Raw genomic sequence first — 15,902 nt, 5'->3', positions numbered from 1 at the left:
TGCAGTCTCCAAAATCACTGCGCCTTTTTCCCATCCACCCAGCTCTCATATACAGTTAAAGAGTAGCGCACACAACATTCTCTATACTAGCAGAAGGGAAGGACTAGAATTGAACATTTCTCTAGATCATTCCTTATCTCCTCCTCCTCAACAGCTCCAGTGTGGACCAAAGGCATCACATACATAGGATTAGCACATCATCCCTAGCAGATCTAAGGAAGGCAGCAGGTGAACAAAGAGCATCACAGTGCCCACCTGTGCTGTAGCTCCCACCATAAGCCAAGGTTCTCTAGCAATAGGTCATCATATGGGGAACACGAGTTAGGAAGAAGGAAGATTCTTTCCCCATTGCCTCTGGGAACCCCACTAACAACATGTCCAAAAACTCTAATGGTATAACAATATAATGATATCTTTCCTTCTGCCATCCCTAGAAGCACCAATATTGTGAAAGACTGAATTTCGTCTCAGTACTATTGTAAACATTAGTATGGAGAAGCCCTGACTGGGGACCAAGTTTGCTGTGCCTAAACGAGGCACAAAGCCTGATCCCTTACTCATGGCATCATGTCTCTGCGCGTATTCTCTGACATCTGATAATGACTGTACTGTCATCATATTTATTCCTTTCCTGACATAATAATAGATGGCAAGGTAGGGAATAGAGCTTGTTTTCATAAAGCACAGAGTCTCAAAGATAATCATTTCTACCTCTGATGAGTTTGATTTAAAATACTAGAAGACTGACAAACAAACCGATTGCAAAGTACAAACACAAGTAACAAGGCGTACAGAAAGACGCAAGATCAGCACTACATGAATTAGCTCCTGGTTATCGTCAAAGGGGCTTGAAAGAGCCGACAGAATCAGGAAAATCAACGAATGGCTGAAGGACTGGTGCCACAGACAGGGCTTTGGCTACCTGGACCACGGGACTCACTTTGAGAAACCTGGTCTCCCAAGGGCTGATGGGGTACATCTCTCAGAGAAGGTGGAGAACACCTTTGGACAAAGGCTAGTCTCTAATAAGGAGGGCTTTAAACTAGATTTCCTGAGGGAGGGGATCCTCAATCCATCCCACTTCAAGGCCAGTGCCGGAAATAAACGCCCTGGTCCCAGAGACAGATTGCCAGCGAGGGAGCACATGAAAGTGCAAGATAAAAAATTCCAGCCAGTAAGTATTCCAGGTCGTAAGTCGGCTTCAATGGGGGGCCCATTTAAATGCCTCTATGCAAACGCACGGAGTGTGAGGAACAAACAGGAGGAGTTAGAGATGTGTGCATGTCTACAAGGCTATGACGTTACAGGCATCACTGAGACGTGGTGGGATAGTTCCTGTCACTGGAGTGTACGAATAGATGGGTACAGGCTCTTTAGGAAAGACAGGCATTGGAATAGGCTGCCCAGGGAGGTGGTGGAGTCACCATCCCTGGAGCTGTTTTTAGAGACAGGTAGATGTACTTAGGGACGTGGTTTAGTGGTGTTGATAGAGCTAGGACTAAGGTTGGACTTGATGATCTTGAAGGTCTCTTCCAACTGAAACTGTTCTATGATTCTATGACAGACAAGGGAGAAGAGGAGGAGGGTGTCGCCCTTTATGTCAATGACCAGCTGGAGTCCAGGGAGCTTGGCCTAGGGATGGATGAGGAGCTGACTGAGAGCTTATGGGTCAGGGTTAGAGGAAAGGCAGGGGAATCAGAGTGGGGGTCTGCTACAGGCTACCCAACCAGGACGACTGAGCAGATGAGGCCCTCTATAGACAGATAGGAGCGGCTTCACATTCACAAGCCCTGGTCCTCATGGGGGACTTCAATCACCTGGGTGTCTGTTGGAAGGCAGGCACAGCAGGGCACCAGCAATCCAGAAGGTAGGGGAACTGACGAGAAGGGGTGCCATGCAACTTGTTCTCACCAACAAGGAGGAGCTAGTGGCTAACGTGAAGTTCAAGGGAAGCCTTGGCTGCAGTGACCATGAAATGTTAGCATTCAAGATCCACAGGGCAACAAGGAGAGTGCGCAGCAAGCTCACTACCCTGGATTTCAAGGAAGCAGACTTTAACCTCTCCAGGGATCTGCTTAGTGGAGTACCATGGGATGAAGCCCTGAAGGGGAGAGGGGCCCGAGAAAGCCAGTCCATATTCAAGGACCACCTCCTCCAAGTCCAGGAGCAATGCATCCCAAAAAAAGAGAAAGGCAGGCAAGAAGGCCAGGAGGCCTGTGTGGATGGACAAGGAACTCCCAGACACACTTAAAGACAAAACAATTTACAGAAAGTGGAAGAAAGGACAGGTAGACTGGGAAGAATACAAAGAAGTTGTCCAAGCAGCCAGGGATCAGGTAAGGAAAGCTAAAGTCCAGATAGAATTAAATATGGCCAGGGACACCAAGGGTAACAAAAAAAAACTTTTATAGGTTTGTCAGTGATAAAAGGAAGACTAGGGAACCTGTGGGCCATCTCCAGAAGGAAATAGGAGAGCTGGTCACAAGGGATATGGAGAACACTGAGGTTCTCAATGACTTCTTTGCCCCAGTCTTCACTGGCAAGGGCTCTAGCCACACTGTCCAAGCTGCAGAAGCCAGAGGCCTGGACTGGGAGAAGGAAGATCCGCCCACTATAAGTGAAGAGCAGGTTGGTGACTATCTAAACAACCTGAAGGTGTACAAGTCTATGGGACCTCATGAGATCCATCCACAGGTCCTGAGAGAACTGGCAGACCAAGTTGCTAGGCCACTTTCCATCATATTTGAGAAGTCACGGCAGTCTGGTGGAGTGCCCACTGACTGGAAAAGAGGAAACGTCATCCCTATTTTCAAAAGGGGAAAAAGGAAGACCCGGGCAACTACAGGCCCGTCAGTCTCACCTCTGTGCCTAGCAAGATCATGGAGCAGATCCTCCTGAAGGCTCTGATATGGCACATGGAAAATGCGGAGGTGATTGGTGGCAACCAACATGGCTTCACTAGGGGAAAATCCTGCCTGACGAATCTGGTGGCCTTTTATGATAGTTACAGCACCAACTGACAACGGCAGAGCAACTGGTGTCATCTATCTGAACTTGTGCAAAGCCTTCGACACTGTCTCGCACGACATCCGGGTCTCCAAATTGGAAAGACATGAATTTGACGGATGGACCACTCGATGGATATGGAATTGTCTGGAAGGTTGCACTCAAACAGTTGCGATCAATGGCTCTATGTCTGAGTGGAGACCAGTGACAAGTGGTACTCCTCAGGGATTGATACTGGGACCACTGCTATTTAACATCTTTGTCAGTGACACGGACAGTGGCATCAAGTACACCCTCAGTAAGTTTGCTGACGACACCAAGCTGAGGGGTGATGTTGACACGCTGGAGGGAAGGGATGCCATCCAGAGGGACGTTGACAAGCTGGAGAGGTGGGCCCACGCCAACCTCACAAAGGCCAAGTGCAAGGTCCTGCACCTGGGTCGAGGCAATCCCAAGCACAGATACAGGCTGGGAAATGAGTGGATTGAGAGTCGTCCTGGGGAGAAGGACTTGGGGGTGCTGGTGGATGATGGGATGAACATGAGCCAATCATAGATGTGTGCGTTTGCAGCCCAAAAAGCCAACTGTATCCTGGGCTGTATCAAAAGATGTGGGGTCAGCAGGTCGAGGGAGGTTATTCCGCCCCTCTACTCTGTCCTTGTGAGACCCCACCTGGAATACTGCGTCCAGCTCTGGAGCCCCCAACACAAGAAAGACATGAAGATGTTGGAGCAAGTCCACAGGAGGGCTACCAAGATGGTCAGAGGGTTGGAACACCTTTCCTGCAAGGACAGGCTGAGAGAGTTGGGCTTGTTCAGCCTGGAAAAGAGAAGGCTCTGGGGAGACCTTACAGCAGCCTTCCAGTACCTGAAGGGGACCTACAAGAAGGCTGGGGAGGGACTTTTTACAAGGGCCTGCAGTGATAGGATGGGGGGTAATGGTTGGAAGGTGGGTAGGTTTAGACTACATATAAGGAAGAAGTTCTTCACCCTGAGGGTGGTGAGAGACTGGAACAGGTTGCCTAAGGAATTTGTTGATGGTCCATCCCTGGAAGTGTTCAAGACCAGGTTGGATGGAGCCTTGAGCAACCTGGTCAAGTGGGAGGTGTCCCTGCCCGTGGCAGGGGGGTTGGAACTAGAAAATCTTTGAGGTCCCTTCCAACCCAAACCATTCTGTGATTCTATGATTGTTACTGCCTTAGAAAAAAATTTCCAAATCCCCTAAAGCAAATTCAAATGTTTGAAGGAGTGACAAAGCAGCAATTGACTTCTAACAATAAATGGCACATTTTCCTCAGCAGATATTCACCTATATGTGAAAATCACCATTGTCAATTTAATTATGATGAACACGGCTCGATTCATGGCAGCTCTCAGGCTGTTTCTTCTGCTTTAAGGAAGAAAGCATGTATTTTTCACACACATCAAAGGCTCTTTTATATTTAAGTATTACAAGATATGTACCCAAACAAGCATTTTAAAATCCTGCAACTTAGCAGCTATAGCTTTTCATGAGAACAGGAACAATATAAAGTGTACATCCCCAAAGAAGAACTTCCATCTACCAATGAAGCACAAAAAAGCAGAAGTCTCTCATAGCATTGGATTCTTCTGCATGTCTAAATTACAGAGGTGCTCATATACAACTGGAATGTCAAAGGTATTAACATAAAAAGCAGTCATAATACTCAAATTTCAACATACCATTTCCTATTAATAGAATTTACAGTGCTTCAAAAATGCTCTACAATATTATGGATGATGCAACCAAGGCACAAGAAGAAAATCAACTTGCTGAGCAGGGCAGCAGCAGAACTATGAACAGAAATCTGGGATACCATGTTCTCCACTGGCATTCACAGTGTCCAGTTAATCCTACATATTTTGTAAGAAAAAGACTGACTATCTTGTGTAGCACAGTTAGTGATTTTTACTTTTATTTTACTGTTCCTTTTAAGTCCTCAAGGAGGAAAACATGCACGGATGGAAGGTATCAATATTTAGGACATGGTCCAAAGATGAATTTGCACGAACTCATTCAGGCATCCAGCCCCATGTGGAATTCAAAGTTCACAGTGCCTAAGGTCTGCATACAACTTAAAGGCAGACCTGCGGTGCACTGGAGTCCATGGGCTGCCTTCCTTCCCCTCCAAACGCTGAACAAGAAGCTGCCCAAGCAGTAGTTTTCAGACTAAAATGCAACCCCTTCATGTGACAATATGGATATGGAAGGGAAAGTGCAGAGCCCTCCAAAAGGGCTGTAAGTACAGCAGAAAGACTGTTTTACACAGCATTTGTTATTGTATTTCACAAGGCTTGAAATTAGTAAACTGTAAATCAAGACATAATCTAGATTTAACCAGGAAGAAAGCAAATGCAGGAGAAAACGCAGAATTTCTGTTCCTCTCTAAGATTTAGGTGGTTAATCAAAACTGCAAAGGAAAAGCCTCTAACACCTGAGACGCATCCCAAGAAGAAAAATCACCAAATAAAACTGTGAACATACACCACCCTTCTGTTCAACCCTTTAAAACACAGTTGCATAGGAAGAAGTAGAGTCCTGACTTCCTAACAGTGAGACTACACGTTCAGGAAGTTGGAGACCTGGGTTCAAGCCCCTCCTCAGCCTGAGGTGTACAAACTTGTGTATCACCTGGCACAGAAGTGTTTTAACTGCTAAGCCAGGTGCTTCCCTCCACCTCTGTGAACAGTGTTACTCTGCTATAAGGAGGGTATGAAGTGAGAACAGAGGGAAAAGGTGATTATTTCCAGTTAGGCATTTGGTTAGGAGAAAAACTGTTATATGGTTAATTTTAAAGAGAGTTATTTCTGATCTAGCTTAATGTTTTCTCCCATGTCAAACAAAAGGAGCCCTGGGAGCAGGATCCAAATCCCTGTTTCTGCATCTAAATGCCAAAAGTACTCGGCTGCAGAGTCAGGATTCCCCCAACTGCTGCCCAAATAGTCCTACGAATCTTGTATTCTCTACAACACAACTGCCCAGCTCCTGCAAACAGGAAGGAGTATTTTCTTCAGCCTAGTTTTCCTGAGTGGGGAGAAAGGCGATACAGAGGCTTCAGGATGAAGAGGGATCTGAACTCAGCCTTCCCACAGCTTGGACAAGGGATCTCTAAAGTTCTAAGACTTCTTCCAGCAGCCTGTCTTCAGTGGTGCTAGTACATTCAATGGGCTCAGAGGACACATACCTGGCCCAAAGCCCTACCCACTAGTGACATACACACTATTCTGCCCAACATTTGGATCTACATAAAACATACACAGACACAAAATGCCTAGCCACTGATACCAGTACCATACTGGACATGCGCAGAATACTTCCCTGCAGGTTTATATGCAATGGTTAGATCAAGCAAGGATGACTTCCTTTAGGCTCTAATTAGGTTACTATGTATATTTGGATTTACAGTGAAGAGAGGCTGCTTGCACATTTTATTAATCATGATTTTTTGAGTCCAGCACCTAATGTCTACTGAAGTTATAAGATAACATTTAAACCTTTCTTTGATTTATCCATTGGTGGAGTTAAATGTCAAGTTACTCTACAAATGTTAACCTCTGATGTCTTTGGTAAGAGTAACTTCTACAGGTGAAAAGTTTCTTTGCACTTGAGTGAGCTGGAAGCCAAGTCACTGGCAAGATTCTGAACAAGTTTTAGACTGGGCTACTTCCTTAGCTGATGTAAAGGGAATAAATACATGGAGCAAGTACTTATTAACTCAAGCATGACTTTGTAGTTGCCAGCTCAAGACTTATCAAATGTATTCAAAACAGAAGTATGTGAAATGCAGCTATGACTTCTAGGGCATAGTATTATCTGATTATCCTAATTATTATATATGATATTATTCTGCTGAAAAAGGGGCAGTGGTAGATCTTATTTTTCATGACAAAGTTAAATACAGGTGAGACTGCTCTATGGCTCTCTATCATTTGAAACATCTCAGAGGGGCAGAAGGGAAAGCTACATAGCTCTTATGCAATCAGTTGCTAGTATAACATTGAAGGATTCTGTCTGAAGAACACTGCTTTGTAGGTAGATAAGCATCAGTATTAGTAAGCTGACACCGAGCATCAAAAAGAACAAATAGAATCTACCTCTAAATGGAATACAATCTACCAGAAGAGATCATTATCCAAACAGCACACTTATACTCTCCTTATAACATTGTTCAGAAATTCTACATGCCACAATCTTCTGTTGTTCAGTAAAACTCTAGATTTGAAAAAAAGTCAAACTTTCATAATATCTTGAAAGCTTAGTAGTTCTTCACTCCGCATATCGAAGTGTACTTAGACAAGTAAGTACTACATCTGATTGCTAAAGTGTGTGAGCCTTAACAAAATCAAGGAATAACTAAAAGGCACACGGACTGTATGCCCACAGAAAAACTGCAGATAGTGCTTAGACTGCTCTCCATTCGTCCTATAACACTGCTAGATGACTTAATCCTCCCCAAACAGGACAAAACCCAAAAGCTACCTGAATAAAACACGCAAAACAACTGCTACCTTCTCTTCCCCTCAATTACAATTTGAGAAGCACAGGAAGTTTCAGATGCTACATAAGTTTAACACATTTAGGCACAGGACCCCAAAAATGGAAAGTATTTCTCAACTGAAACTTGAAGGAACATCACAGTAGCAGATACATTAGTTACACATTTTAAGGAAAGAACCCATTCATTAAGCAAAACAGACAACTAGAAAACAATGGAGATCTAAGCAGTCACTTTGATAAAAGACTACTTTTGAAACTAAACATCTTACATCAAAAGGCCTTGGATAGTGAACTCAACATGCAACAAACTAGATGAGTGATCCCTCTAAAAATGTGCAGTAAATTAAGATGATTCAGTTAATGCCCATCTTGTTCATTTATCCCAAAATGACCAGCACTGATTTCTTAATCCGCAGAATTCAAAGATTATTGAGACATACCTCCTCAGCAGCAGCAGTGTTCCTGATTGCTTGTAGGAGGAATGTGATCTTAGATTGACCTGGAATATTCTCATACGTCTCCTGCATAAAAAGGGATGCAGTTTATTGTAAACAATTACTGGAAAGCATGTGTTAAGCATTAATATGAATTGACTTTCCTTTTAAAACAACTTTAGTATCCACTCAGTTAATAGAAAATAACATAGCAAAAAATTAAACCTATCAAAATAAAAATTTCTGACCTGCCGTATTGGAACGATCTATATATGCATTACTGGACACTTACAAGATGAGTTAAGAAATACAATACATACAGAACACGCATCCGCCTGGAAATACATTGTAGCTTCTATCACATCAAAGGATTAAGATCTTCGGAAGCCTGAGACTGAACTGCGACCAACCACTGACAAATGTACAGTTGAAAAATTTGTTCGGTTCTTTTTTTGAACCTTTTTATGGCCTTTACAATGTCATGTGGCAGTCACACATCCCACCCTCTTGTCTTGAATAAGAACTTTTCATTTTGAAACTCCTGCCTAAACTTCAGAAAGAGAGATTATTTAGTCTCCCACTTAGGGAAACCCTCTTAATAAAATGGAAAGTTTCATGAGAAGTTCAGTGACGTTGTCTTACAGACTTCTGGTGTGCAGTTTTTTTAAATTAGATTGTTACTTAGAAGCTAGAGTGAGCACAGAGAAAAATAACTTTTGCTATCCAAAACATGGTATGCACGAGTATTTTAAAACTATAACTGCTTGTTTCTAATATACTAAACCTATGTAGGTAAGTGCAAGGGAATTACAAGCTGAAGAGCACCCACTTAAAACATTCAGAAATAGTTCTATACTTACTAACTCTGAACGAGTTATTTTTTTGTGGACACAATCTTGAAGATAAATTACTCCACCCTTTCCAAATATTCACTATCCCATCCTGAACTCAAGGAACAAGCCTAAAGCCCAGATTCACGTCAACCAGTTCCCTGCCTGCCTACTTCCCATTCTTACCACTGCAGCAGCTCTTTCTAATACTCTAGTAAATTTACACACCTTGACAGTATACCTATTTTCAATAACGTAGTTTCCCCATCACACATTTAATATCCAACATCATCTTCCTCCACTTTCTGTACCTGTTCCCTAGTAGGCCTTGTTCATGGAGTTTATTCTTCGTATTCTCTCCACTTGCTAATATACACTCACAATCAATGAGACTCTGAATCCCCAATGGATCCCTGCATTTAACCTAAGCATTTCATGGAGACTGCAAAATTAAATGAGGTTTAGGGTCAGAATAGAAAGTCTTCTCAGATTAACCACTTCCATGAATGTACATATTTCTATTGCACTATCATCTACAACTATAAAGATGAACACAGAAACAAGAAGGTTCCCTAAACACAGGCCCAGCATGGACCTGAAGCTATGCTTTCACGGACAGTTGAAGCACTCTAAAGGCTGGTTTCCCTCATGCCAATTCCGATAATAATAAAATTCTATTTCAAATTGTTTCGACTCACTAGAAATGGCAGCAACCTATCCAGCTGCTCGTGGCATAATTCTGTCATTTCAGTCAACTGGATTCAGAGGATGCTAAAGAGCACCAGGGCAAGGTAGGCAAGAGGAACATATGGCCAAAACCAGAACCTTCTTGTTCTGCTGGTGGAGGACTACTTTGCTGGCTCCACCCATCTTACTACCAGCCTTGGCTATGCCCTAACTATGTACCTGGATCCTGCTACATCTTCACTGTGTTCTTTTAGTTCACAATTTGTTCCCCAGCTGCCTTAACCAAAGGTATGAATTTCTCACACAGCTTGACTAACCTTCAGAATACATGCAAGCAAATACCCATTATCTACATTTAGTACACATGTTCTTCAAACCTGAGAAATAATTTTTTTTAAAAAAAGCATAAATGCGCCAAGACAAGTAAATAAAAGTTTCTCTGTCAAAAGACAGACACATGAATAAGAGAAAGACAGGCTTTTATAGTCAACAGACAATATTCCTGTAACTTTTAATGGAAAATGAATGAAGCAGGTTTCAGCAAACTGGTCAGAATTAGCTATGAGTGTGCTAGAACGTACACAGATCCATATACATGAACAAAACCAGGTTTTAGGTGATTAGTTTCCTCTCTGCCCCTTCTCTTTTTTACAGCTTTCACTACACGCCCACTCAAACAGGGTACGACTCTACACCTCCATCAAGTCTAGTCTTTCAACATAACACCCCTCATCTTAATTTGAATGACCAGCCCTATTAGAACTAACCCAAGCCTGTCTCCTTCAGTTCCCTGTCTATCCGTTCCTCATACTCACTGGTTTTCATTGGACACAAATGAAAACCTGCTATTCAATTAACCTGCAGTCATTTGAGTCCCTATAGTATTCAATATTGCCTTCCAACAGTAAGTACACTTTAAAAAACTGATTTGACTCTGCAGATGTTTAAGATCAAATATGACTCCTGTATGTTTTTGGTAAGCAGATATTCTAAATGCTATGCAATACTTTAACCCAAAGAAATCTTACTTCAAGAAACAAACAACTTTGGGGAAAAAAAGTCTATCTAGCTATACTGCAGAGAGACAGACTTGCAGTTTCTTTGCACAAGTTCATTAACCCACCACGAAGAAGAATGAGCTGGGTTCTTCACAGCTGTGCATGGTGGAAGAATGAGAGACAACAGGCATAAACTGAAAAAAAAAAAGAGGTTCAGACCTCTTTGCTCTAATGAGGACAGTCAAACAGGAGCAGGTTGCTCAGAGAGCCTGTGCAGTTTCCATTCTTGGAGGTTTTCAAGACTCAATGGGACAAAGCCCTGAGTGACCTGGTCTGACCTGATAGCTGACACTGCTTTGTGCAAGAGATTGCACTACAGACCTCCTGGGGACCCTTCCACTCTGAATGGTCCCAAACCATAAAAATACTTGCAATACACCTTGGAAATACGCAGAAACCAATTCCAGATTCAGTGCAGTTAAATAAGTAAAAGTTATACTACTCGCCTGTACTTGTACAAGAAACTAATGGACTGGAAAAGTCTGATAATACTATCATGACAATTAAGGTTTCTCACTCTGATTGACCACAGTGTACATGTATCTATGAAGATTAAAAAAACCCTCCAACTCAGTTCCAAGCAAATTTCTGACAGAATATATCAGTTGTAAGAATCTAAGTTTTAGACTTCTTTTCCAAAAATGTTTTATTTCACAGGCATTACGAGACAGCTGTCCAGTAAATCTGCTTTGTTACAATTTTAATAAAGTTGTGAGAAATGTTCTTATATTACATGCAGGCAGCTGAGAAGAGAGAGAAATTCAGCTCCCAGGGAATGGCCTTCATTCCAATTCTGTGTTCAGGAACGCAGGAATAAATCTTGCTGCTTCTCTGTAAAGCGATTGCGATAATCAATACTGAACTTTGCTAACTTTCTAAAAACGTGTCTCCCCTCCTTCTCAGTCTCAAATTATATTTTGGAATTTTCACTGCAGCATCAGGAAAAACAACCCTTTTTATTCTTCGCCAAACAATGTGCTGAACTCTGCTGACCGCTGAAGTGATGAGAGTGATAAAAGACCCGATGCAGCCATGCAGTGGGAATTCATGCTAAACCTAGGCGCTAGTATTTAATTCAATGGGAGAGATTCCCCACCAGGCTTGACAATGGAGTCTTAAGCATGACAGAGAGAAAGAATTAACGTGGCTTAGCCATCACAAAGAACTTTAGCTGAAATAACACATCTGAAAAGTTTTCGCTGATAGCAGAGAAAGTCGGTATATTGAAAATGCTTCTTTTAGTGAAATATTTCTTAGCTGACGGAACACTTGAATACACGGCCCACTCCGAAGTCAAAAACCGAACTACTGTACGGCAACAGAGGAGGACCTCGGCGCGGCGGCTGCGGCCCCGCTCCTGCCCCCGCTCAGGCGGCACGCCCGGGGGGCACCGACCCGCTGCGAGCGCCGCTCCGGGAGCGCAGAAACGAGGCTGCCAGTGCAGCCGCCCTCCGGGGCCCGGCGGAGCGCTTCAATCACGCCTCTCCGAGCTCCGCACCCACGGAGGGCAGACACCCGCCCTAACCTCCTTTGGGGCCCCCCCTCCCCCGCTCCCGAGCCTGCGAAGAGCGGCTTCACCACCCGCCGCCGGCCTGGCCTCCCCTCCCCGGCGGAGCCCCGTCGCGCCGGCCGGCCCGGCCGGAGCCAGCCCAGGCCCCGGTTCGCCGTGAGGGAGACCCCTCGCGCGCCAACGGCGGAGCCCTCGCCCGAGCCAACGGCCAGAGCGGCCCCCGCGCCCCCACCGGGGACAAACGCCGCAACCGCCCGGCTCCCCCGCGAAGGGGAAGGCCCGGGCCGCCCCGGCAGCAGCTGGTGCCGCTGCTCACACGTGGGGCTCGGCCGGCGCCGCCGCCTCCCTGCCCCCCGCCCTTCCCTCCCTCCGGCAAGGTCTGGGAGGTCTGACAGGCCGGCTTGGCGCCCAGGGCCGGGGCGAGGCGGACCCGTTACCTCGGCCTGCTTGCGGACCGCATTGTCTGGGCTGAGCAGGTTGCCTAAGAGAAGGTAGAACTGCTCTTCCTCCGCGGTGGCCGCCATTGCTGCGAAAGGGAAAGAGAGCGAGGCCGGCCGGGCGGGGACAGGGAGGCGGGGGAGGGGGAAAGCCGGCCTCGCCGCCAGCGGGGGGAGAGGGGGCGGAGCCGCCGCCGCGCTCTGCTCCCGGCTCCCCCCCTGGGGCCGGCCGCGCCAGCCGCGCTCTCGAACGCGCCCATTGGCTGTGGCGCACGGAGCCTCGCCCCCAATTGGCCTGCCTTCTCTATGACGTCCTGGAGACTCAGGGCGAGGGGGGATAGGAGTAGAGAGCGACCGAAGAACCGTCCCTGAATGGGGGTTTGTCTGCTCTTGTCTCATTGGTGCGCCGCCGGGCCGGAGGTGGGAGGCAGAGGCGGGGAAACGCACCGAAGAGCACTGCTATTGGCGGGATGCCCTGGCAATCTCGGCGGGATTGGTCAGAGGCGCGGTCGGGTCGTGCGGGAATGGAGGGGCCGCGCCGGGACACCGAGCTGGGGCAGGGCGGTGGGGGAAGGGAAGGGAGGGGAGGGAAAAGAAAGCGCGGGAGATCGCAAGGCGTCTCCTCGTGGGGCGCCGGCGTCTCTCGCTCCTGCTCGGTGACGTCATGCTGCCGCTCCGCCCCCTGCCTGCTCCACCCCCCCTGAGGGCGGCTGAGGGAGAAGTGCCCGTGAACACCAAGCGCCGGGGCCCTGCTGAGAGGGGCCTGCCTGGTACCTCCCGGGGCGGGTGGGGGGCACCGAGGGCAGCGGGTCAGCCGGGTCTCGGCTGCTGAGAGGCAGTTTGCTGAGCCGGGTGGGTGGCGGTGGTCGTGGATTCGTACAAAGCGGGAGAAGCCATTCAGCAGATGGCAGGTTTGCAAAGTAGCGTTGTCATCGATGACGTCCGCATGGCAGGTGCACGTGCGGGTGTAAGGCATGAAGGTGTGGGATCCAGCACGTTAGGCTGCTTCGTGTACGTTTGTATGGGTCATCCTCTAGTTCATGCTTCAAATGAGTCCGGTATCCCTCATGTACTCCCACGTGTATTTTCATGTTCAGATGATTTGGTCAAAACTATGTCAGTTCTCAAACGAAGGTCAATAGTACGCTATGTTCATGAATCCCAAGTATGTCATTGACTAAAAGGTAATTAGTATTCCCATTGTGCTTGCATGGAATACAAGGTTCATGACGCGCACGGTGAGAGGCTTCGAAGCTCGCCCTGCTCGCTGGTGCAGGGCTTGCTGCCTCGGGGTGCACTATCGAGCTGTTTGGTGTTCAGCCATGAGGCGGTGGCTGGCCGAATCTGGTACCGGTGGGTACCAGCTGGGCTGCGCCCAGGGGATGCGAGCTCTTTAAAAGCAAGAAGGAGCAGCCAGCGAGCGAGTGGGAAAAAGAGAAATGCCTTCTTCACTGAGTTAAGAAAGAATTGCAGGCAGAGCTAGAGAATGATTTTAAGTTGACCTGAAGCTCAGAAGGACCAAAAGTGAAGATGAATTATGAAAGCAGGTATGCTTTTTAATGTGATGTGCTCATCTGTAAACGTCCTCAGACCCCAGGTATGTGGATTAGGTGTTTACAGCTTGTCACAGGTTCTGGAGGGCCTTTTAAATGTGATCTTGAAATAAGCACAATTTTCCTGCCTTTTTATCACCTGTGGTTTGTATGAACTTTAGTAACATTGCTGTCTGCTTTCCATGTGTAAATGAATAAATATATTTGCTTTTGTCTTGTCTTAATGGTGATTTCACCATAAATCTGTAGTAGGATTGTTAGCTAAAGGTATCTGATATGGTTGGGGAAAGAATGTAATCCACAGGATGTGGAAAATTGTTTTCTCGCCCGTGCTGTTTTTTCCATCTGTAGATGCAGGGAGTGGGGTGTTACATAAAAACTGTCTAGTCATCTTTGAGAAAAAACTAGACGAATGAAAGCAGTAATTTGCCTAAGACCTAAAAAACAGTTGCCAAATCTTCTTTATAGTATCAGTGTTGAAATTCAAGTCAGTTAGAGCTCCCTTGGAAGGGGAAGGCAGGAACAACCTGATGCAATTTGTTAGAGCAAGCCTAGAGAGAGAGACTGTGTGTGTGTGTGTGTGTTTTTCCAATCCTGTGTGTATAATGATCAATAAACTCAGGTAGTATAGTGCTCTAGGAATGCATTTGAATACATTTTGCTCTGATATTCAAAGCGTAGAAGACTGCATCAGCACTGGGTTGAGAAGACCCTGCTTGTAAACCCAGCAGATCAATGCTGTTCCGCTTCAAATTGTAACAGAGCTTTGTGAAAGTAAATAAAAAACTTCACTTAGGTAAAAGGTAGTTAAGATATTGGGAAGAGTCCCAAGGAATTCAAAATGTTGCTAATGCAATGTAATCAGAGAACCTGCCGCATCAGGTGCTCATTCTTACCTGGGACAAGTTTGAACCCAAAGTGTGGGAAGCAACAAGGAACTATGCTGAAGAAGCAGGTGTCAGCGCCAAAGATGGTTTGAAGAAGTACCCAAGGAGAGCTCAGATACAGCCACAAAGACATCAGCAGCAGTGTTGGTGTTGCTGGATATTGCTCAACTTCTGCAGCCTGTCTCAAAAAAAAACCCAAACCGAACACAAAAAACCCCAAACCAAAGCACTGAAAACTATTCCGCATGTTTTGAAAGAAAGGAAGATGTTCATTAAATAACAGAAATCAAAAGGACTACCTTGACCTCTTCTAGAGGTCTAGACCCAAGAAGTATGTTGAACTGTAGTTTATCCAAAGAAACTTTTTTTATATTTTAAAACACAGATAGACTGAGAAATTGAAAATTCAAGTCTTCAAAAAGCGGAAGCTTTATTGAAGTATCTATTAAACCTCACAACTCTGCTAATGAATGGATTCTAAAGAAAGAGACAGCTGGGAAATGATTTAATTATACCTGAGGAATGCTATAGGGTTTCTGCCAGAGTAATAGGAGATGTGGGTTAACAAATGAAATGAGGAGAGGTGTCTCAGACTCTTGTAAAATACTTTCTGATGCTGACAGGTTAAGGGTTTGACATGTATGTATTACAACCTTCAGAGAAAAGAATAAGATGAAGGGAGAGTAGAGAAAAGAAAGATAGGGAAAAGAAGATAAAGGAAAATAAGTCTAAACCTAGTTATTAAGGGTAGTAACAGGCCAACTGTGTCCAGAGTCCTTAAGATATCAGCCCTACCATAAGAGGAGATCTACCATGTGTTTAAAGTGCCTATTGATGGTCTATGTGGATTCCATATCCTGTACATATCACGAGAATGCAGCCATGATAGCCTGAGGGGCCAGAGAAGAGTTAACAAAGTGCATGAAGGCAGATTTCCAGCAAAAGTCAACAAAATGGAGTAAGCTGATGTCACTGGCAATCT

General features: G+C 45.4%; 1 protein-coding gene across 1 annotated transcript in view; it reads right to left on the bottom strand.

Annotated features, from left to right (window-relative positions):
* Positions 1 to 12,573, bottom strand: part of IPO5 (importin 5) — a 48,554-nt gene extending 35,981 nt beyond the window's left edge. The window contains exons 1-2 of the mRNA XM_086482044.1: positions 12,481 to 12,573; positions 7,965 to 8,045 (exon numbers count right to left, since the gene is read on the bottom strand). Coding sequence (XP_086338170.1) covers positions 7,965 to 8,045; positions 12,481 to 12,567 — 168 coding nt within the window. The 5' untranslated portion in view covers positions 12,568 to 12,573. The remainder of the gene's footprint in view (positions 1 to 7,964; positions 8,046 to 12,480) is intronic.
* Between the last annotated feature and the right edge of the window lie 3,329 nt (positions 12,574 to 15,902).

The sequence above is a fragment of the Leptosomus discolor genome, chromosome 1 (genome assembly GCF_034619465.1).
Source record: "Leptosomus discolor isolate bLepDis1 chromosome 1, bLepDis1.hap2, whole genome shotgun sequence".
NCBI lineage: Eukaryota > Metazoa > Chordata > Aves > Leptosomiformes > Leptosomidae > Leptosomus > Leptosomus discolor.
Note: the sequence above shows the minus strand (reverse complement) of the source record. Positions and strands in the feature narration are given on the sequence as shown.